Consider the following 22,572-nt stretch of genomic DNA (forward strand, 5'->3'; position numbering starts at 1 on the left):
ACCCGCATAGTTCCCGTTCGGGATAAAACCTATCCTATGTGTTAATCCAAGTTACCCTCTATATGTGTGCTAAAATTCATTGTAATCGGTTCAGTAGTTTTTGCGTGAAAGAGTAACAAACATCCATACAAACTTTCACATTTATGCCCTGCGGTTTCACCCGTATAGATAGCGATATCGTTACAGTGAAAAGTCTACTATAGGTCGGACTATAGGTTTAATTTTTAATCACATGAAAATCACCTTTACCCCGTCCCGCACTACGGCCTTTTTTTTTGTTTTAGTGGGGAAATCTTTCATAGATATCCACGGCCTCCAGGGGAGGGGCCGTGGGTTATGTCGGATTCCTACCGACCAAAACCCCACTGTGTTCCGTCAAGACGCATATTGGTAGAATTCCTCCGTGACCCCCGCACTACGGCCTGCTCGAACAGTATACCTACTATTTTCTGTAGATTGACACTTTTAAAAATTCGTTATATCTTTTGAATGGAATATCCAATTCTTTTCATTTAAAAAGTATTTTGCTGGTATTGAAACAGTCTATAATAAAACATCATTTAATGGGATAAGGATTAATATATGTGTATGGATAACATGGTTTGATTACTGTCGGCATTTCTATTTACTTTGAAAACGTAAAAAAGTTGTTGTAGTAACATAACTACTGAAGATGGACATATGGTATCGCGGACTTTCTTGTAGATATTGATCCATTCTATAATACCGTAGAACATTTTTTTGTTCTATCTTCAATAGATTCCGCAGCGCACGCGATGACAGAAGTTTTATTGAGGATTTTTTTACACCTTGGGTTACATTATTGCATTTTTGGTAAGGATCTCTAATTTTTTTGAAAATGCAATATAGCCTATGTTGCTCAGTAAAGATGCAGCTTTCTAATGGTGAAAGAATTTTTAAAATCGGTCCAGTAGTTTATGCGTGAAAACCATACATACATACATACATACTTACATACATACTTACAAACTTTTCCTCTTTATAATATTAGTATAGATAACAAATTTTCTACGATCTTGCATTTAATAACCACATCCCCATAATAATATAAATCACTGTGTGCCACATGACACAAAACTCTACATGATATCCTCTATGTTGCACTCTACGTGAAACTCTACATGACATTCTCCACGTGACACTTCCTTGACATATCCTCATTGAGGTATTATTACTAGTTACGTATAGAGAGGACACCACGAACAAAATTTGTGCGACAAGCGCGACGGTGCGTGGCGGCTAGTGAGTCATACACTTTGTAGGTATTCTGCTTCTTATTACTTATAAATTCAAACCAATCAATGTAACAAATAAATATTGTTTATTGTATTAAAAAATATGAATAAACTTATCAATTAAAACCAATCAATGTAACATAAAAGAAATGGTTTGAGACGATTGACTCTAACTCGTGTTACAAATAGTACTCGTAGTAGCGATGTCCTCTCTAGTACGTAGTACATAGTAACTCAATGCATATCCCCCTGTCTACATGACACTCTCTACATTACACTCTCCACGTGATACTTGCTCTAAATATCCCTTTCTACATGACTCTGCATTTTTTTTTACATGACAATCTACGTGACACTGATCCCTCTACGCGACCCTCTCTACAAGTAGGGGGACATGTAGAGGGTCGCGTAGTTAATACTCTATATGTTCTCTATGACTCACACCACATAACTCTATGTACACAACTACGTAACACTAATCTCCTCATCCTCGCTCTCAGTGACCGTGCTATGATTGTAGAGTCCCTGCGCCATGAGCTGCAGCGCGAGCGGGTTGCGCTGGCCCGACGCCTTCTTGATCTTGGCGCGTTTGTTCTGGAACCAGATCTTGATCTGCGCCTCCGCCAGCCCGAGCTCCGCGGCCAGCGCCTGCCGCCGTCGTTCCGTGAGGTAGCGGTTCTCCGCGAACTCGTGCTGTGGACAAACATACAGGTACAGGAACTCCGTTGTGAATAAGGACACAGGTAGTTGCAAACCGCCTCTTTGGTACAGTGGTTAACGCGTGAGCGTAGAACCGAGGGGTCCTGGGTTCGATTCCCGGTGGAGACGAAGAAAAAAAAATGTCTTGGTCTAGCAGAAGCCTGATCACCTACTTGTCCCTAAAGAAAATCGATCAGTGAAACAGATGTATAATACATCTGCCCCTTACCCCACTAGGGGACATGGGACTTCACACTAGTTGCAAACAGGGCCTACAGATTTGACAACTATGCAGTATAACTTGCAATCAGGCACTTTAGAGTCCGAAATTGTATTGGGACAGGAACTACATACTCAGCATAAGTAGAAGCAATGATAAAGCAAAGAGCAACTATGGAGTTTCTTGCCGATTTTTCTCCATAGATACTGCTTTCCGAATCGGTGGTAAATGTTAAAAATATGTATTGACGTTTCAAAAGTGCTTCTCGAAGAAGTTTAATTAAATAAATAAATGTTTGAGTTTATTATAAAACAGAAAACAGTCACAGCTGTAGATACTATAATGAGGCTACTACTAGACCCACAAATCACAATCACCTATTGAAATTTAAAAAATGTCGAGTGGCGTTGAATAAAACTATCATTAAAATTAACACCTTATTTCCTTGCAATAAAGTCCAAAGTCAATTCCAACGCTCATTAGAAAACTCTGCCTAATACATAGAAGCAGAGTTTTGCTTCAGACAATTTTGTACGCATGTTAAATTGTTTATTGTAATCAATATTTACCTTTAATCTAGCGAGTTGTGCTGCACTAAACGCCGTTCTTGGTCTCTTCTCTTCTGCTGTCATCTTCTTCTTCATTCTTCTACTTCTGGGACCTGTTAACAAAGAAATAGAACTATTAAACAAAAGTCTTTTAAGTAATAGACTGTACATATTACTATAGTAGTTTAAAATATGTACTAGCCGATTGATAAATATAACCAAAAACACACTTTTTAGGGTTCCGTAGCCAAAATGGCAAAAACGGAACCCTTATAGTTTCGTCATGTCCGTCTGTCCGTCTGTCCGTCTGTCCGTCTGTCACAGCCGATTTACTCGGAAACTATAAGTACTACAGTGATGAAATTTGATGGGAATATGTGTTGTATGAACCGCTACAAAAATATGACACTAAATAGTAAAAAAAAGAATTGGGGGTGGGGCCCCCCATACATGTAACTGAGGGATGAAATTTTTTTTTTCGATGTACATACCCGTGTGGGGTATCAATGGAAAGGTCTTTTAAAATGATATAAAGTTTTCTAAAAAACATTTTTCTTAAAGTGAACGGTTTTTGAGATATCAGCTCTCAAAGTCGTAAAAAGTATGTCCCCCCCCCTCTATTTTTATAACTACGGGGTATAAAATTCTAAAAAAAATAGAGGTGATGCATGCTAATTAACTCTTTCAACGATTTTTGGTTTGATCAAAGTATCTCTTATAGTTTTTGAGATAGGTTGATTTAACTGTAATTTATTATATTTGCTGCTACGGAACCCTTTGTGCGCGAGCCCGACTCGCACTTGGCCGGTTTTATTTAATGTAAAAATTTATTCAAAGACCCTAGACTTGAAAAAAAATAAGATTGTCCAATAATAATCAAGCCTAATTCATATTATCATAATTTCATTTTTTTTCTTTAAAAATTGCCTTTATTTCATAGGCATTTTCCTTAAATCACATTCCTTAATAACAATCATTTATAATTACAACTAAATGTGACAGTTACACTAATTACGAATAAATTAAACTGTAATTACAATCTTAAAAAGTTCGTAAAATAACATGCTAGTAATTGCGTAACGATAAGAATCAAAGTTGGAATTTAAAAGTGCTTAAATCAAGTTACAATCTTTGCTTAGAATCTAAGTAAGTCCTGTGTAATATATTTGAAGGCGGTGAAAAGCGATTACAGACTATAAACACATTTTCGCACCAACTTTTTTCAGAACCTGGAACGTTGCCAGACAGAAAAATATTGTTGCATGAAGGTTTAATATGAAAATATTCCAAATGACCATTAAAACAAATTGCTTTTCGAATACGCCATAAACGTTTTTCGAAAAAAATAAATACGTATGATTCTGAATAAATTATGATAATTTGACACATTTATTGTTATAAAAATCAGCTGTCAAAAATAATAGCAGATTCTCAATAGTATTTCACAGACAATTCACGAACAGAAGTTAACTATTTAATCTTATCTGTGGTCGGAATTTATTTGACACGCAATAACAAACGATAAAGCACTTTCAATTAACGTCATCAAAGCACAGATTAGCCTGAATTATAGTTGACTTATGGCGTTTTAATCGCGATTTCAAATAAGAACACGTATTCGAATTTTATTCCGCTGTTTTATGGTTGACTTTTGTTTGAAGACAGCTTTTAAATTTAGCACAGGGCTATTAAAGAAAACTGGATTTTATTGCATTTAGAATAGAACAGGAAATGGTGTAAACAAATCTTGTGGCGCGGAAAATAGGGAGAATTTTTCGTGAAATAAAAAATGTATACTAACGCCTTGGGATAGAGTTAATTTTTGTAAAGCAATTGGTTATGGAACAGGGCCGTTTATCACCCGATAAAATGGTTGGTAATTTTTTTTATTCGCGTTTTAATTAAACAAACGTTGGTAACGACCAGCAATGTTTTGGGGTTTCGTGAAAAATGTTAGAAGTGTTGCCAACCTCCGCGAACTTGGACAGTTTAAAAATCGATTTTTTTTCTTTTTTAAAATTCTTCACACGACAGACGACGTTAATCTATCACTAATATTATAAAGCTGAAGAGTTTGTTTGTTTGAACGAGCTATTATCAGGAACTACTGGTCCGATTTGAAAAATTCTTTCAGTGTTAGATAGCCCACTTATCGAGGAAGGCTATAATAGGCTATATATCATCACGCTAAGACCAACAGGAGCGGAGCAATGCGGGTGAAACCGCGGGGAACAACTAGTAGTTAATAAATTAAAAAGCGGTGTGCGTAATACAGAAATAAATGTACCAACAAGATTAGTTGAGGGATAATTTTAATTGCTGGCAACATTACATTTTAATTGCCGCGAACTCTAAGTGTTGCCAATTACAAATGTAATGAATTTGTTTGGGACAAATAAATTATGGTTTAACGACTGTTTGGGGTTTTCGCTGACAATATAGTTGTTTTATTTGTCGTGTGTTTGTTCATGCAGTGAAAGGCTTTTAAATGGTATATATATCCCATTTTGATAATTAATATTATATTATCTATTAATTATCAAAAAGTATTGTTGAGTGAAAGACTATGTGTACGTACCTATACTAATTAGTAATTACCTTTAGGCTATATTTACATATTAGTTACTAAGTTATATATTATTTTAATTTTGTATTAAAATTGATAAATCGTTGCGTTCTTTTTTTACTTTTAAGTTTTTAATATAACTACATAACGAGATTTTATTTTTACTAGTATTTTTACTACAAAAATATATGCGTTGATAGAAATTTCAAATTACTAACTTTTAATACAGATAGGGCGTATTCAGAAAGCAAGCTTGAAACTTATAAGCGCTTATAAGCGCTTATCGGCGCTTGTCAGCGCTGGTAACCCGCGCAGGAAAATATATTATGAACATGACAAGCGCCGATAAGCGCTTATAAGTTTCAAGCTTTCTTTCTGAATACGCCCTTAGACATTATTTACATATTATTTATAAAAGAAATTAAGCATGATAATGATTATAATTTATAAACACATACAAAACCGGGAGCACAAGCTAGTATTAATCATTCCATAATAAATAATAATCGCTAATAATATAATGATTTACGTAAAAATAGTAATTTGACCAGAATCACGGGTAATCGGTATATTGCGTGCGTAGAATTTTATAAATGACCCAATATTTGGAATAACTATTGGTTAAAAATAATTATTTTAATTTTGTAATTGTTTATATGTAATGATTAGGTAAATACATAATTGTTAATTAAAAATTATTAAACATTTATTGATATTGTATAGAAACCGATTGGATTTATTTTAAGTTATAGGTAACTAGACTAGATTTCCGCCCGCGGCTTCGCCCGCGTTTGCAAAGGAAAACCCGCATAGTTCCCGTTCCCGTGGGATTTCCGGGATAAAAACTATCCTATGTGTTAATCCAAGTTACCCTCTATATGTGTGCTAAATTTCATAGTAATCGGTTCAGTAGTTTTTACGTGAAAGAGTAACAAACATCCATACATCCATACATCCTTACAAACTTTCGCCTTTATAATATATATTAGAAGATATTAGATATTAGATAAGAGTGCATATTTCCCTGTTATATCTACGATTAAACTAGTAATTGCCCTGGTTTCACCCTCATGACCAATAATTAAAAAAATATAGTCTTTCTCATTATCTATGGTAAAGTAAAAGCTTTTTACTTGTAAAATAAAAAATAATTTTTAGAATCGATTGAGTAGTTTGATTTAAATCGTAACAAGCATTTTTTTGTCGTTATAAAAGTATAATAATAAATTAATTAGCATGCGTCATCTAATTATGTGACGTCACCAAACGTCACCAAGAGAAAATTTTAATTCAAACCTCAAATGGGATTAGTAATATTATAATGGTTGAAAGTAAATATGACTTTTTGCATAAAAACTCTCCCTATTATAGCCGGTGTGAATTTTTATTGGTAAAAAACAGACATACATACAAATTATGTTAGGGTTGTACCTCGTAACTTGTTTTGTAACACCCCTTGAAAACGCGTAATTTTTCTCACCCCTATGTATAAAAAAATCAAGTGCAAAGTTATTTTAAAATCAACTCTATTTCTTTATGGATAGAGTTCAAAAAAGCATGTCTAGTTGCTACACTTACGTTTGATTTTGAATTAAAAATAAGAACAAGGGATATTCGTTTTTATGGCATTGGAATAGAGTTCAATAACGCTTGTGTTTGTTTAATGTAGAAGTCATGCATTGAAAACGCAAAGAGACGGAGATGTATGAGGATTGGATGTGGTATTTTAATACAATCTGATTAAGTACTTTAACAATGGTGTGAAAACCGTAATATACGAACGTTTTTGTTTTGGTAATTCTTCAATTTTATGGAAATCTTTTTACATGGTAAAGCTTTGACATTATCATTTATCCCATAATATTTTCAACTTACTAAATATTGCAATATTATATAAATTTTAAGAAATTACGCAATTTTTTAAAGCTTTTTAATCCCTACAAGTCACATTCCCTTTAAATCTTTTCCACTAATGCCGCATCCACATTTCCTACACCGCGATCACCGTGAACGGAACAAAACGTTAAGGCGGGACCACACGCGCGCAGATTGTTATCACCAGTGTACATTCGGCTTAATAGATTCTTAGTGTTACGCGGATGTATAGAAAATGGAAGCGATTTAGGATTTGTTTTTTATAATACTTACAGTAGGTAATTTTCGATAAAAATTTAACGAATTAAATATGTAGTTCTAGTGAGAATCTAATAGTTTATATGGGAACGAAAAATCAAAACCTTAACCAAATGGCAAATTGCAATCAGATTGATTCAGTAGTTTTCGTATTGAAAAAAAATCTTATCATAGTGAAATACAGGCTAACAGCTACGCTAACTTTGACGGAACTTTCCTTTACTGAAAGCTGATGCTCGTATTAGGAGTAACTTAAACTCTAATTGGAAAACAGAAAAAAAAATTGTAAAATGATCTTTTGACACGAAAAGACCTTGAAACATAGGTACTAATCACTTTACATCGAAATGATGCACCAAAAATGATATCCTCCCACCAATTGATAAACCAAAGCATTTAATCAACAAAAAACGAAGCCCACCAAAACAGATAAAATCAAGTTATTAGCGAATTCTTTAAAATAAAAACCATTTGCAAAAAGCATTCAGCAAGGTGGGCCGTTCCGAGTACACGAGTGATGTACGTCGTGTCGATGAATTATTTATCGATAGTTTTTTTGTCGATGAACATCCGACGGGGGCTTTTTGTTGTGTTGGACTATTTTTAGATGATTTAATAGTGGATACTGTGGATCTTTTGTATTTTTTTATTGAGGCGAGTGTTAAAATACAGAAACTTATTGGAGAGGTGACGAATAATATTTAAATATATTTAAAGCAAGTATTGCGTTTCAATATAAGCTAGCTTTCCTTTTCGTTTAAAAAAGATTATGATTTAGTTTCCCGTCGCATTTTTATTTTAAATACCTACATATTATCTGCTGCTACTGTTAAAGTTTAAAAAGATATAGGTTTCTACCTTCTCTAGCAGTAAATATAAATACTAGATCTGTATTATATTTAGCTTATAGAAATCTAAAATTCTATTAAACAAAATTTTGAAAGAAAATAATAAAGAAAACAAGCACTACACTAACAGGAAGGAAAAATATCATTTACTAATTATATCGATAAGTACCAACACTAAACCAAAAAATTCGGTAATAAAGAATAATTACAAAAATGTACGCGCAATAATTCGAACGTTGTCGTTTAATTGAACTGGTTATCGATAGTCGTTTTGAATGATTGTCGTTTAGTGATGTACACATTCAAATATTTTATCGATAGTTCGAATTTAATATTTAATTCGACTGCGAATACAACGAAATGAGCAAAAGTTATCGAACAGTTTTTTTCCAGATTTATACCTTTTTATTCAACTTCTAGATAAGTCCTGTTTAGTTATCTGTCAGTTAATTAACAAATCTTATAAAAAAAATATCCTTCATTAACTCTTATTCTCATATTGTTTTCATCGTTAATTAAGCAACTATGTAAGTAAATGTATAATTTATGACGCAGTTATATGTGAATTAATGGCGGTGCATTTCTCGAATTCTATTCAAATGAACGCCGTATTAAATAACTAATGTCGTAAAATTTGATCTAAAATAATAATTAAGCTATGTTAGTAAGTGGGTTTAATAAATCTTGTTTGAATAATAGATCAATTTTATTTTACTTTATCTAAAAAATAAAACTATAAAATTGAATGGGTAAATTTAAATAAGGGAACCGTTATAACAATTTTTCCGGTTCAGCTGCATAAAATATAATAAAAAAACTTACTAAAACACACTTTAATAAGATAGTATTGTCACATATCCTTAATTAGTATACAAATTTAGAAATAAATCTGTCCGTTTAAAGTCAAAATTGAGTCTAAGAAGTCGGTTACAAAAATACAGGTGAAGCCAATAAAAGCGTGTTGAAAATTCCAACCTAGGAACGGTAGAACATCCATCATAAAAAGCCATATTATTCAGAACTCACTCTAATGAGTGTTTCTTCGTATTAACACCAGTTATTTTGCATTAATTGCATTTTCTCTAGTAACACGATAAATGGAACCATTTGTTATCATAACATTAGCACACAATGATATTCCGTTACATAAATGTTTTAATTATACGCCATTTTAAAGTTAACGTCTTATTTTCCCGCCACGATTGATAGAGCATAGTTTTTGTGAACTAATGAAATAGAAAAATTTACGATTGTAAAAAAAATTGTTCTAGATATAGTTTAGTTTATGCACTAATAGTTTGAAAGTAAAATCGTGTTTTTTACTAAAATTAATTGGTTTTATTAATTATTGTTATTGTTACATGTGTTTTATTCGTTTGTGGATCTTAAAGGGATCTTGTTGAAAACCAGCGCCAGGCATAATATGCCTGGCACATGCTGAACTTGGTCCTTTTTGGCGATACGGGGGCACTTTCATATTACATTGATTTATTTTTTGTTTTATTTTATTATTGTTTTCCATTTCTTTTTTGTATGTTTTTGTTTTGCTTTTATTAATGTTTTGTGATGATTGTGTCTTACTGATTGCCGAATAAACGTATTTTCTTTCTTTCTTTCTTGTTTTTATTTAGTTCGATTGGATTGTTGTTTCTGCGGTGCGTGATATTGAATGTACATATTGATTCAAATCCATATTTATAATCATTATTATAAATGTTTAGTCTGTCAACACCCAGAGGTGTTACGGTTTTAAGGTCAAAACACAGATTTAATGAAATTTGAAATGAAAATAGTTTTAGTTCTAAGGCTACATTTTTAATTGAGAATTTTATAAATAGGTAATAAAACATTTTTCCCACAGTTTTGGAAGGTAAAACCGCGGAACACAGCTAGTTGTTAAAAAATAAAAAGCTTCACATTAAAAGATGTTTAATACGTAAATTTCCAGTAATAAAAGCAATTATAAACTGCCTCGGTATAAAGTTTTATACCATAACGAAGGTCATAGTAATTTAATTATTACGGGCGATCGAAATATATGATAATATGCGAGAAATTGTGCAATAACTTAAGTTAATAACTTAATTAAGTTCCATAAAATTAATGGCTATATTTTACTTCTAAGTGTACGGTAATTACCAATTTATATCTGATTTTTTAAAGATTCTATGTTATAAATGGATGGAAATTAATAATTGATCTGTATTGAGTTTTCACAATTCCCATTTTTGTGTTATTTATCATTTGTGGTTTTTTTTTTAATTTACTTTATCATATTTTCAGGATCAGCCGATATCAGTGTTTTACAACAAAGATAATACGAAAACTTGTAAATTTTATACTGAGATGATATTATCAAACAAATAAATGTTTTTTAAATAGCAACAATAAGTCTGATTTTAATACATACCTAGTAATAATGTAGTAGGTACGCATTCGACGTTTTTGTACCCACATATTATATCCATACAAGGTAATATTATCGACATCAGTAAAGTTTTTATCGATATACCCTATTCTTATCGATATTTCCGCCAGCACATCACTAGCTTCCCTGTAAAAGCGCCTGTCACAGTAGCGAGAAGGAGTGACAATTAAAAAGTTAGTTTTATACAGTCGTTAAGACAAGTGGATATTAATTAAATATATATTTTTTTTTGTATTAAATCTCAATACCTTCTCTATATATAAAATTCTCATGTCACAATGATAGTTACCATACTCCTCCGAAACGGCTGGACCTATTCTCATGAGATTTTGTGTATCGGGTAGGTCTGAGATTCGGACATCTATTTTTGAATCGACTAAGTGAAAAAAGGATTTTGAGCAATTTTACCCCCAAGGGGATAAAATAGGGGATGAAAGTAACCATGAAAATTTGTCTTTTCCATGCAGGTAAAGCTGCGGGCAACAGCTAGTTAATCGTATAAAGAAACAATGTATTGTATCTAATTAAAACCTATTATGTTAAATTAAACATTTGTATCCATTATACTTTTATTTACAAAGTAATAATACTTTGAGACGGATATTAGAATGGATTAATAATCGTTCATAGTTGTTACAATTACCTACGTCCTACCATAGTATAAAGAGAACAAGTAGGCAGTCTCCCCGCGTTTAGGAGTGCATGGTACCTAAACTAGCGAGTCGCAGGGTTGTCACTTGTCACGTCGTTGATATTATAAATCACTACATAGTATAAAACAAAGTCGCTTTCTCTGTCCCTATGTATGCTTAAATCTTTGAAACTACGCAACGGATTTTGATGCGGTTTTTTTTAATAGATAGAGTGATTCAAGAGGAAGGTTTTAGTATATAATTTATTTGGTTTTAGACAAAGCGGGCGAAGCCGCGGGCGGTAAGCTAGTAATTGTATAAACAAACACTGACCGCTCACAGCAGTGCGCCCCTAACAAGACCGGTCCATGAGATGGAACCGAGCGTCGTTGTGTGCGTGCGTCAAGCTTGCGTACATACAAACGGCGCGATGTACCTTTGTTCGAAGATAACTTACGTGTTCTCTTTATACTATGGTGCTACTAGGTTTATTGTATTGGGTTAATTATAATATTAAAACCATTAAAACGCGATTTCTGAGTAAATACAAGAGAACTTTTTTGTATCAACATCATTAGCCGCGTCCAGACCGACCGAGCGCGGCTCGCGAGTCCCGCTCGCGAGCCAATAGCTCGGCCGGTGTGGACGGCGCTCGGGCTTCCTCGGGCGCACGTTGGCTCGGCCGAGCGCCGCTCGACCCCGAGCCATGCGTTGTCGGTTTTTGGCGATGCTCAAAGGCGGCTCAGTCCGAGCGGCTCGCCCGGTGTGGACGGACATAACGACGCTCGCGAGCCAGAATCAAAAATGGATAAAGAAGACAGTATTCGCTTAACTTTATGGAAGCTTCAAAATGTTATGGGATTCGAAAGATCCAGATCATTTAAATAAAAACAAGCGAGTTCCTGTTCCTTTAACAAACTGTTACCGTATTGGTTTCGGTTTTGGTAGAATTTTTTAATCCAGATTTTTTGTTTCTTTTTTCTTTTTTTTATGATATATCCAGACAACACAAGCGTCGCAGCAGCTAATAAAACGTAGTTTTCCATCGTTGTACGGAGATAAACTGAATGCTCAAACCGGCTCACCTTGGCTCGCGAGCAGGAAGTCTGAGCGCGGCTCGCGAGCCGCGCTCAGCCGGTCTGGACGCGGCTATTGATCTATATGTATTAACCAGTTGGTTGATTGTGTCGACCCTGAATAACATTAAAATTGATATAGCTACTAGCTATCTACCTACTGGTGAAAGGATTTTCAATATTGGTTCAGTAGTTTCAGAGCTTAGTGTACAATCAAAATTATTTGCATGTGTATAAAGTGTGCCTTTTTCGCAGTCGGTTAATAACTGATAAGTGATTAGATTTTAATGATTTTCACACAGATACTTTAAACAAGGATTTATATTAAAAATTTCCCAAAAAGAAGAAGTAACGTATTTTATTGTATTCCTGAATTATGTAATAAAATGTTTAGCAAGGAAGTCGCCATTTTTAAACTATATTATAGTTAAACTATTTAAACTATATTATAGTAGGTATATATTATGTATCTGGTGTTATTATTTCTATTTGCAAATGCGATCATACAAAGAAATGTTTTAAATACATTAAAATAATAAATACACTTCTCTCACCGCCTGTACAGAGGTTTTATAGTACAGACATACCAAAAATGGAGTGACGGTACCTAAAGACTACCACCTGGTTGAAATTGTTCAGTGTTTATATAGACCGGTGGTTCAGTGGTTATAGAGGTAGTAGGTTCTATTATATTTAATGTAAAGCTGAAGTTTATTTGTTTGTCTGTTAGTTACTCTATTTCTATACTTACTTATAATATAAAGCTGAATAGTTTGTATGTATGTATTGTTTATTGATGTTTCGCTCGTAAACCACTGAAGTAAATTATACCTATTATGTACCATATTTCTACGATTGTAAGGATACCAAATTGTACCTACATCAAAATCTGTTCACGCGTTCACAAGATACATATTTAAGAATATAGAAACTTACATAAAACACTCCAAACCCGCGCGCAATAAAAAAGAAACGAAATCGAACAAACATTCTGGAACGTTTTAAAATTCAAAAATTGAATTCATTTCCAATATGGCGCGCAAACTAGATCGAACACAGGTACTAGATCTGTGAGATCGAATATGTCGTTAAATGATTTAATTAGTCACTAGATTTGTGATATTACGTAAAACCAGACCATTACATACCTGATTAAGATATTTCATTTTAAATTCAAATAAACCTGTTATTTTATTAGCTAATTTTCTGTTACATTTGCTTGTATATGATTTTGTATCAATTTATTAGTTAGGTTAGGTTAGATTTGAAAAAATTATTTCGGTGTTAGATAGCGACTTTATCGACGAAGGCTTTTATGCTATATTATCACGGTGCATCACGCTAAGACCAACAGGAGCGAAGTTAGAAAATAAGCCTTCTGTAGCCCAGTAGGTTTAATATTATTAATTCATCTAATATTTTACGAAAGGTGCAAACCTATTTTTGACCTGACAACTCTACATCAACTAAAAATCCTATTAAAACCAGTGTACCCGTTTACAAAATACATATGACACGACCTCTCAAAACTCGTTTCAAAAACGCAAGGTCAACGCCCTTTTGACACTTCAAGATAAAACTGCGATGACAGCTGTCAAGACAAGAATAAGTGAACATTGGAAAACAAAACAGACACTTCCGGTTAGAATTAATTATTTTTTTAAATGTTGAGTTTAAAAAGCTTTTATGATAGTATTTTTCGCGCTTTGAAATCTACACTATATTTCTTGGACGCCATGTTGAATTTAGTTTGACGTGACAGTCTATTACAAAATCAATCAAAACGATCTTCAGTTTTGTGAATTTATAATAAGTTTAGAAGTTTAGCTGCAACACACTAAACAAACACGGGCTAAAACTTAAAAGTATTTCCTTCCCATGTTAAACAAGTTATTTTTACCTGCATAATCTATACCTATCTACTAATATTATAAAGCTGAAGAGTTTGTTTATTTGAACGCGCTAATCTCAGGAACTTATGATCCGATTTGAAAAAATCTTTCAGTGTTAGAAAGATAGCCCATTCATCGAGGAAGGCTATATATTATAGGCTATAGGTATACCTATCATCTCGCTAAGACCAACAAGAGTGAAGCGCTACGGGTAAAACCGCGGAGCACAGCTAGTATAAGATAATGAACAAGTATACTGAAAAAACATTACGAGAGCCTTAAAATAGTATCAATAGTAGGTACATACAAATAATATATAAGTTAAAAAAAAAACAAATATGTCACTCAACCAATCAAATCAAATATTACTAAAAACTCATACCTATATACATTCACATCACACCCAACACCCTATCTATGAATTACCATACAATAACAGCAAATGTCAATAAATATTGACTCAAGATATAACTATTGTCATATTCATAACCTCCAACAGTCATAATGACAGCTACTTTTTTTTTTCTTGACAGCCCGCCATTGAAAAAAAAATGTTTTTTTAATCAATTATTTACAAAAGACCATGATAGGAATGATATCTATACTTTTTTTACGTCAATTCTATTTAGAATCTTATTAAGATTTGTTAAATATTCAAAAAAATATTGACTTTTTTAAGAGCATAGGCACAGTCTTGGTACACAATACACATAAACAGCATACACCGTATTATTATTTCCCGCACAACTGCCGATAATTTAAATGGTTACCTTTTGTATCTACTCCAAGCTTCGTTTATTTTAAACTTCAATAAGGAACGATTACCTAATCAATAAGGTTAAGTTTTTAATCAATCTACCTATAAACAGATTTAAACGTTAATATTCATATCAAATACTCAAGAAAGGTAAAATTTTATATCATAATATAACGAATATAAAGATTATTATTGACAAATAAGTAAATATTATCAAATTCCAATATTTCTGACGGAAATCCTATTAGAGCGGCTTTCATATTGGTATTTGGCCCATGCCTTGTTACGTCAAACGATTAAAAAAACAATTGCCTAAATTTGGCGCTAAAATTGACAGTTAATTTTTATTTTTGCGTATTTAATTACGGATAAATGTAGATTATAACTGAGGGCGTTTGGTTTTAAATAATATTTAAATATTTATTGGTTATTTTAAAATTTATAAAGTAATAAGAAACTGTGATTAGAAGCTAAAAATCGCCATAATTAAAAGCATTGATAAAATTTGTAGGCGCATTCTAAAATTCTTGCATTACAAAACAAATCCAAAATTCTTTCCCTTAAAAAAGCTTTAATTATCCCTAATTATATGCTGTTTTTAATTAAATAAAATCTTTAATTAAGTATCCCTAATTATATGTATACTGTTTTAATAAAAATACGCAATACGGGTTTCTAGATTTTTTATAAGTTTTTGTTGTTAACATTCCTACATTATAATTAAACAAGATAAAGCTATTAATTACTTTTAATTACCCACATTTATGTAGAAGTCATTAGACTGGCAAGTGGCAATACTGGTATAGAAATAATATTAACATTGATTTAATTAACAGGCCACCCTCGCTTTATAATTTTTACCTCAAAGAGTAGGTAAGTAAGTCTGATATTAAAAAAACTAGGAGAAAGTATACCTATTTTAAAGAAAAAGTCGAAAAAATCCAATATGAATTCTGTAATTAGGATTTTACAATTGTGCCTAGGTATTTCAGAATAAATCGATCAAAAGTATTAAATCACTAGCCTTCCGCCCGCGGCTTCGCCGCGTTTTAATGAAAAACCCGCATTGTTTCCGTTTCTGTGGGATTCATCCCGGAAATCACCTATCCTATGTGCTAATCCAAGTTACCCTCTATATGTGTGCTTAATTTCATTGTAATCGGTTCAGTAGTATTTGCGTGAAAGAGTTACAAACAGACGCACACATCCTCACAACACACACACATCCTCACAACTTTCGCATTTATAATATTAGTAGGATTAAATGTTTTCTTACGAAAAATACATAAAATACACGAATCCATTATAATAAAATTTTACGAATATTTTGTACGAAAGATAATTTTAATATAGCCATGAGATTTGATACACATATATAAGAATAACGGAATTAAGTCATTTCAGTTTTAAAACTCAATCCGTTATAATTTATTTAAATTTGAACATAAAAACTAGAAAAAGGAATCTATAGATTATGAATCACATCAAAATGTATCACTATATCATTATGCTTTTAGACCATAAAGATACTAAATGACTATTAGAAACGATATTGTATATTTATCGACATTTTTAAATAATGGAATCATTTGTTTGAACATAGCTATAAAAAATGGCCTAAAAATAAATCAAATAATAAGCCAATATTCAAAACTAGCTGTGCTCCGCGGTTTTACCAGTATTGCTCCGCTCCTGTTGGTACCTATAAGTGTGATGATAAATAGCCTATAAGTTATAACTAGCCTTCCTCGATAAATGGACTATCTAACACCGATATTTTTTTTAAATCGGATAAGTAGTTCCTGAGATAAACGCGTTCATACAAACAAACTCTTCAGCTTAATAATATTAGGATAGATAACGCTGAAAACACGTCGATCTGCCAGAACAACCTTATTAGGTAACACACAAAAAAACATTAAAATCGGTCAAGTTAACACTGTGACACGAGTTACTATACCTATAAACGTATGATATACACACAAACATACAAATTAATTACCAAGAATATATCGTGAAATTGTATGGAATCACATTCTAATGTGTTTTATTGTCAGAATGTAGCGTTTTAAAACATAAATATAATTTCACGTAAACATATCTCCACTTAATTATGACTAATTATTAGTTAACTTCAGAAAACTAAATCATCAAAAAAAAGTGGACGAAATAAAAAAAATGAAGTAAGAACTGAAATAAAGATACCAAAACCACGATTTTTGCAATTTTTTTCCTATGCCATAGATAATTTCTAATCTATCTAAGTGACTATATTACAGATTAATAATTATCTATGATATTAGTAGTTAGTACCTATCAATCATTCTATCAACATGAAAGCAAGAACAGACAGACAAACAAAAAGTAAATCAATCGAGCATTGTATTGAAACTTACACAAAGAGCAATTAAGCTGTGAGAAATCTATTGATACTTAATTTATTCTGCACTAGCTTTCCGCCCGCGGCTTCGCCCGCTTTATCTAAAACCTATTAAATTATATACTAAAACCTTCCTCTTCACTCTATCTATTAAAAAAACCGCATCAAAATCCGTTGCGTAGTTTTAAAGAATTGAGCATAGGTACCTACTACATAGGGATATAGGGACAGAGAAAGCGACTTTGTTTTATACTATTTAGTGATAGGTATATAGGTAATTAATAAATTTTTAAATATAGCATAGAAAGATAATGATTTTGCATATAATTAATTTTATATGCTTTGATTATAATTGATAAAAACTTACCAGAGCTAGGTCTATCGCTGTATCTAGTACAATACACCCAGGCAGGCCATAGTTGTGTGCCGGACGACGATTGACTGTTCGTATCTGTGCTGTGTGTGGACGCACCACTAGATGAAGAAACTATCGAACTGGCGGAATCCGGCCTCCTTTGCTCTAAACTCTTTGGTATTTCTTTTTCTTTCTGCTCTCCAATGTTGGAAACCGTTTGACGTAAGCCACCAAGCGGAGGCAACGAACCAAAATCGTCATGTGATTTCAAAAAATCAAATTTAGCACTAGCTTCATACGGTTTGTATAAAATAGAATGGTTAGGCCCAGCCGCTTTCGGTCCTTCAATTTTGTTAGTTTTTCGTATTGCGTTCAAACCAAACTCCGGGTGTAGGATATTCGATATTGAGAACGCGATCGGCGCCGTCGGCTGCATGCGTTTTTCTGGCTCGAACCGATCTGGTATTATTGGCTTAACGTCTGGCGTTTCTGGCCTGTAGTAATATTCTTGGTCTGGGCTGGGTGGAGGCGAGTTCGACACTTTGATCGTCCTGTCAAATCTATCTATCGTGGTGCAGGTGTATTGATTTTGGTATTGCATTTGATTCGTATGCAATGCCGGCACGCGCCCGGTGACGGGGCCAGGGCTGTTCGCTTGGTTCGGGCTGCAGCGGTCTTCGAACGCCATGTTTACTTATTACACTAATTACTGTCTCATAACCGATTTGAACTACGAATGGAGCGCGCTTGTCAGATTGAAACGTCAGATGTGACAGCTCAGAGATGCGCTCGCGGCGACGGCCTCTGAGCGACTGAGTGCTTCGCGCCGCAGCGGACACGCCTTCGAACAAATATTGCACCCTTCCCATTCTCTTTTGTAGGCGTAGTCGCGAACACAATTAGGTGTTCTATCTCTTTCTTACGTAGCTAATTTTAAAGTGTTAGAAAGGGACGGGAGCACAATTGATTTTGATTGTTTAGTGGGCTTGGTAGAGATTTGTAATTCAGTTGTAAATTGCTATGGCTCTTTCGTTTCATAATGTATCAATAGCTTAACAGAATTTCAATTAAACTTTGACAGTATTATTATATTGATAGACAGGCCGCCATGATGCGTTCGGATAATTTTCACAAATTGTTTTTAACGATTGAGTTGTTTTATGATTTTTTATGGTAATAAACAAGTTTTTGTAATTAAAACATTATGGGACATGTTCAATTGAATAATTCATAGTTTTTAAAGTGACATTTAATGCCTTATTAAGTTATTTTATTACGAATTTCGTTAATACGGTAATAAAAATAGATAACATGGTTTGTCCAAATTAAGTGTCTGATAAATTGCAAGCTGAAATAAGCGAAGGCTTGGTTATTTAAAATTTTAAATATGTTTAAGTAGCTATTTAAATAATTTGACTAAATATAACTGTTGAATCAATAAATAAAACTATTTATACCTACTTATGAGAATTTATTGCCAGGTAGGTACCAAATAGGTGCAGGATATATCCAAGTTTGTGAAAAATATCTTATATTTTAACCTTTGTATCATATTATTAGGTATCTACCTAATCAAAATTGAATAAGCAGGGAGATATAACCTACTTACCATTTATAAAAAATTGCTCGTTTTCAATTAAACAATGTTCAATTTAATAATCAACTGTTATGTTACCATTTACATATAATATGTTAAGTATTGGCCCAAGAACACATCCTAAAGAGACACCTTATCTTGAAAATATCCGATGAATATTATAAACTGCGAGAATGCAAATTAAAACTCAAAAAAAAATAGTGTAAGTTGTAACCACTTACAAAAAACTATAGCTGTGCCCCGCGGTTTCACCCGCGTGTCTCCGCTCCTGTTGGTCTTAGCGTGATGATATCTAGCTATAGCCTTCCTCGATAAATAGGCTATCTAATACCAAAAGAATTTTTCAAATCGGATCAGTAGTTCCTGAGATTAGCGCGTTCAAACAAACAAACAAACTCTTCAGCTTTATATGTAATATTAGTAGGTAGATATGGATATGTAAAAAGTAGCATATTATGTTCAGGTTCTTATTCAGATTGTCTCTCTTCCAAATTCATATACCTATAGGTAAGTCCATTCAACTATTTTTGCTTGAATGTGTAACACATCCTCGGAAACTTTTCCTATACCTAGGTATCAATTACTTTTTTAGGACTAGGATAATGGCCGTTCCCAATATTCAAACTACGGTTATAGATAGACAGCTATCTCCGATAGCTAGTAAGGTTCTATCTATCGTAAGATAGAACAATATTGGCATTATTACCTGACAGCTGTCAAAACGTTATTGGGACGCTCAAATAGACAAATTAAAAGAGAAAAATATATCTCTAGTAAGCAGTTAGTCCTCCAGACGATAGATAGCGATCAGAGATAGGTTAGCTTATCGCTAGTAAGCTTATTGGGACGCCAAAACAAAAGATAGATAGCATTACTTGCTTATTGGGACGCCAAAACAAAAGATAGATAGCATTTTCTATCTTTTGTAGAGTCAAACCGAAGATAGATACGATATTGGGAACGGCCATTAAAATACTATAGAAACTAGAACTAGTACCTATTAATATACATATACTAGCGGTCCGCGCCGGCTTCGCCCGTGGTACATATGAAAAATAGATGTTGGCCGATTCTCAGACTTACCACATAGATATGCACAGAAAATTTCATGAGAATCGGTCCACCCGTTTCGGAGGAGTATGCAGACTAACATTGTGACACGAGAATTTTATATATAAGATATACATAGTAGGTATATTTGTAAAAACTATTTTATAACTCCTCCAGACTTTTTACAAGAAAATTACTTTGAAATAAAACCCCCTTGCAATTAAAGTGTTTTTCACACACCTTCAAGAATTCAACACAAAATGTCATCACCATGCGATTTACCTTAGCCTATTAAAACTATAATTTCTTTTAAAAAGTAATAAATAATTCTTCGTAATACATACCTATAAACACGTTCACACCTGCTCTACCTAAATTGATAAAAACTCATATAATAGAGCTATTGAAAACTGAAACACGTTTAAAACAACGTTTTAATGTAATTCTAAATAACTGATGCATTAAATGTATGGAAAATGTAATTATTTCGCAAACTAGTTGTATGTTGCACGAGTAGTTATTATTTTTTAGGGTTCCGTACACAAAGGGTAGGTAAAACAGAACCCGATTAGCCTCCGCTGTCTGTCTGTCTGTCTCGAGGCTGTATCTCATAAACCGTGATAGCTAGAAAGCTGAAATTTTCACAAATGATGTATATCCGTTCCCGGCGGGAACGGATATACATCATTTCCCGCTATAACAACAAAAACTAAAAATTAAAAAATATTTATTAAGGGGGATCCCCATACAATAAACGTGTTTTTTTTCGTATTTTGCTCAATATAATACTACAACAAACAAAATACAACAAACGTGATTTTCTATTATAGGTACCTATGTGATAGTACGGAACCCTTCAAGCACGAGTCCGACTCGCACTTGGCCGGTTTTTTTTATGTTAAACTAACAGACAGGTCTATTATTTATAGCGTTGGTAGTAATTTTCATATTAATCAGCAAATAGTGTTCGTTATAATAATAATCAATAAATTACTAGTTTTTAACAATATTCGGTTCGGGTTAGTCTTATTATAAATGTCTTTTCTAAGCACTATCACTATCACTATCATCACTACATAGTATAAAACAAAGTCGCTTTCTCTGTCCCTATGTCCCTTTGTAGTTTGTAGGTACCTATGCTTAAATCTTTAAAACTACGCAACGGATTTTGATGCGGTTTTTTTTTAATAGATAGAGTGATTCAAGAGGAAGGTTTTAGTATATAATTTATTATGTTTTAGACAAAGCGGGCGAAGCCGGGGGCGGTAAGCTAGTAGAAGATAACTACATATTTAGTCATCTGTGTTTTTATTATTAGGCAATGATTTTAGTCGACCTAAAAGTACATTTTAAATATCAGCAGCTACTCCAGCTTCACTCGGTTTGATGTATGAAAATTAAATTTAAATCTATACTATATTATAAACCTGAAGAGTTTGTTTGTCAGTTTGTCCGTGCTAATCTCAAGAACTACTGGTCCGATTTGAAAAATTCTTTCGGTGTTAGTTAGCCCATTTATCGAGGAAGCCTATAATAGGCTATATATCATCTCGCTAAGACCAACAGGAGTGGAGCACTGCGGGCAAAACCGCGGAGCACAGCTAGTTTTAAATAAATCGATATTAAAATCATAGCCGCAAGTAAAACAATTTAAAACGTATAGGTACAATCATTTAAAAAGCCTGTAGACAAATACAACAATAGACAAACAGCTTGTTAATAAAAAAGTTAAAAGAAACATGGCGTCGCTAACGAGCCGACGCGTTCCCGCCTAAATAGCTGTCAAGTGTCAATCGTGATCCGCCATTGTGAATCGTAATTATTTGTTCTTTTTATTTATATGTTGTTTTTAATGATTGATTAATTTATAGTATTTGTTAGTGATGAATATTTTATGTTAATTTTGTCACAACTCAATCAATCAATCAAAATATAGCTTTTAAAAGGATTCGAGCAATGTTTGAGATTGCTATAAACATTAATTGTTGTATACAGTATTGCTTTGCACTGTATACAAGCTGTGCCACGTGGTTTCACCCGTGTATGAACCAGTCAAAGGTAGTAATTTCTATAGATATATGTCATTCTGGTACATATGCTGCATACATTCTTAGAAACTATTCAGCTTACAGCTT

The 22,572-nt window shown here is 33.1% G+C and overlaps 1 protein-coding gene across 1 annotated transcript; it reads right to left on the bottom strand.

Moving 5' to 3' along the window:
* Positions 1-1,514: 1,514 nt before the first annotated feature.
* LOC149476178 (segmentation polarity homeobox protein engrailed-like) lies at positions 1,515-18,601 on the bottom strand. The gene is made up of 3 exons (XM_089712308.1): positions 17,803-18,601; positions 2,745-2,836; positions 1,515-1,949 (listed from the first exon to the last, which is right to left on the bottom strand). The coding sequence occupies exons 1-3, from the start codon at positions 18,476-18,478 to the stop codon at positions 1,722-1,724; spliced, it is 996 nt and encodes a 331-aa protein (XP_089568434.1). The 5' UTR covers positions 18,479-18,601; the 3' UTR covers positions 1,515-1,721.
* Positions 18,602-22,572: the final 3,971 nt, after the last annotated feature.

Source organism: Colias philodice, chromosome 28 (assembly GCF_061535455.1).
Source record: "Colias philodice isolate Cphi_HAF_F1 chromosome 28, ilColPhil1 Martin Lab GWU primary, whole genome shotgun sequence".
Classification (NCBI taxonomy): domain Eukaryota; kingdom Metazoa; phylum Arthropoda; class Insecta; order Lepidoptera; family Pieridae; genus Colias; species Colias philodice.

Coding starts and splice junctions, on each gene's coding strand:
- LOC149476178 (XM_089712308.1), bottom strand. CDS start 18,478: ATGGCGTTCGAAGACCGCTGCAGCCCGAACCAAGCGAACAGCCCTGGC. Junction 2,837..17,802: donor CAGCGATAGACCTAGCTCTG/GTAAGTTTTTAT, acceptor CTTTGTTAACAG/GTCCCAGAAGTAGAAGAATG. Junction 1,950..2,744: donor CACAACTCGCTAGATTAAAG/GTAAATATTGAT, acceptor GTTTGTCCACAG/CACGAGTTCGCGGAGAACCG.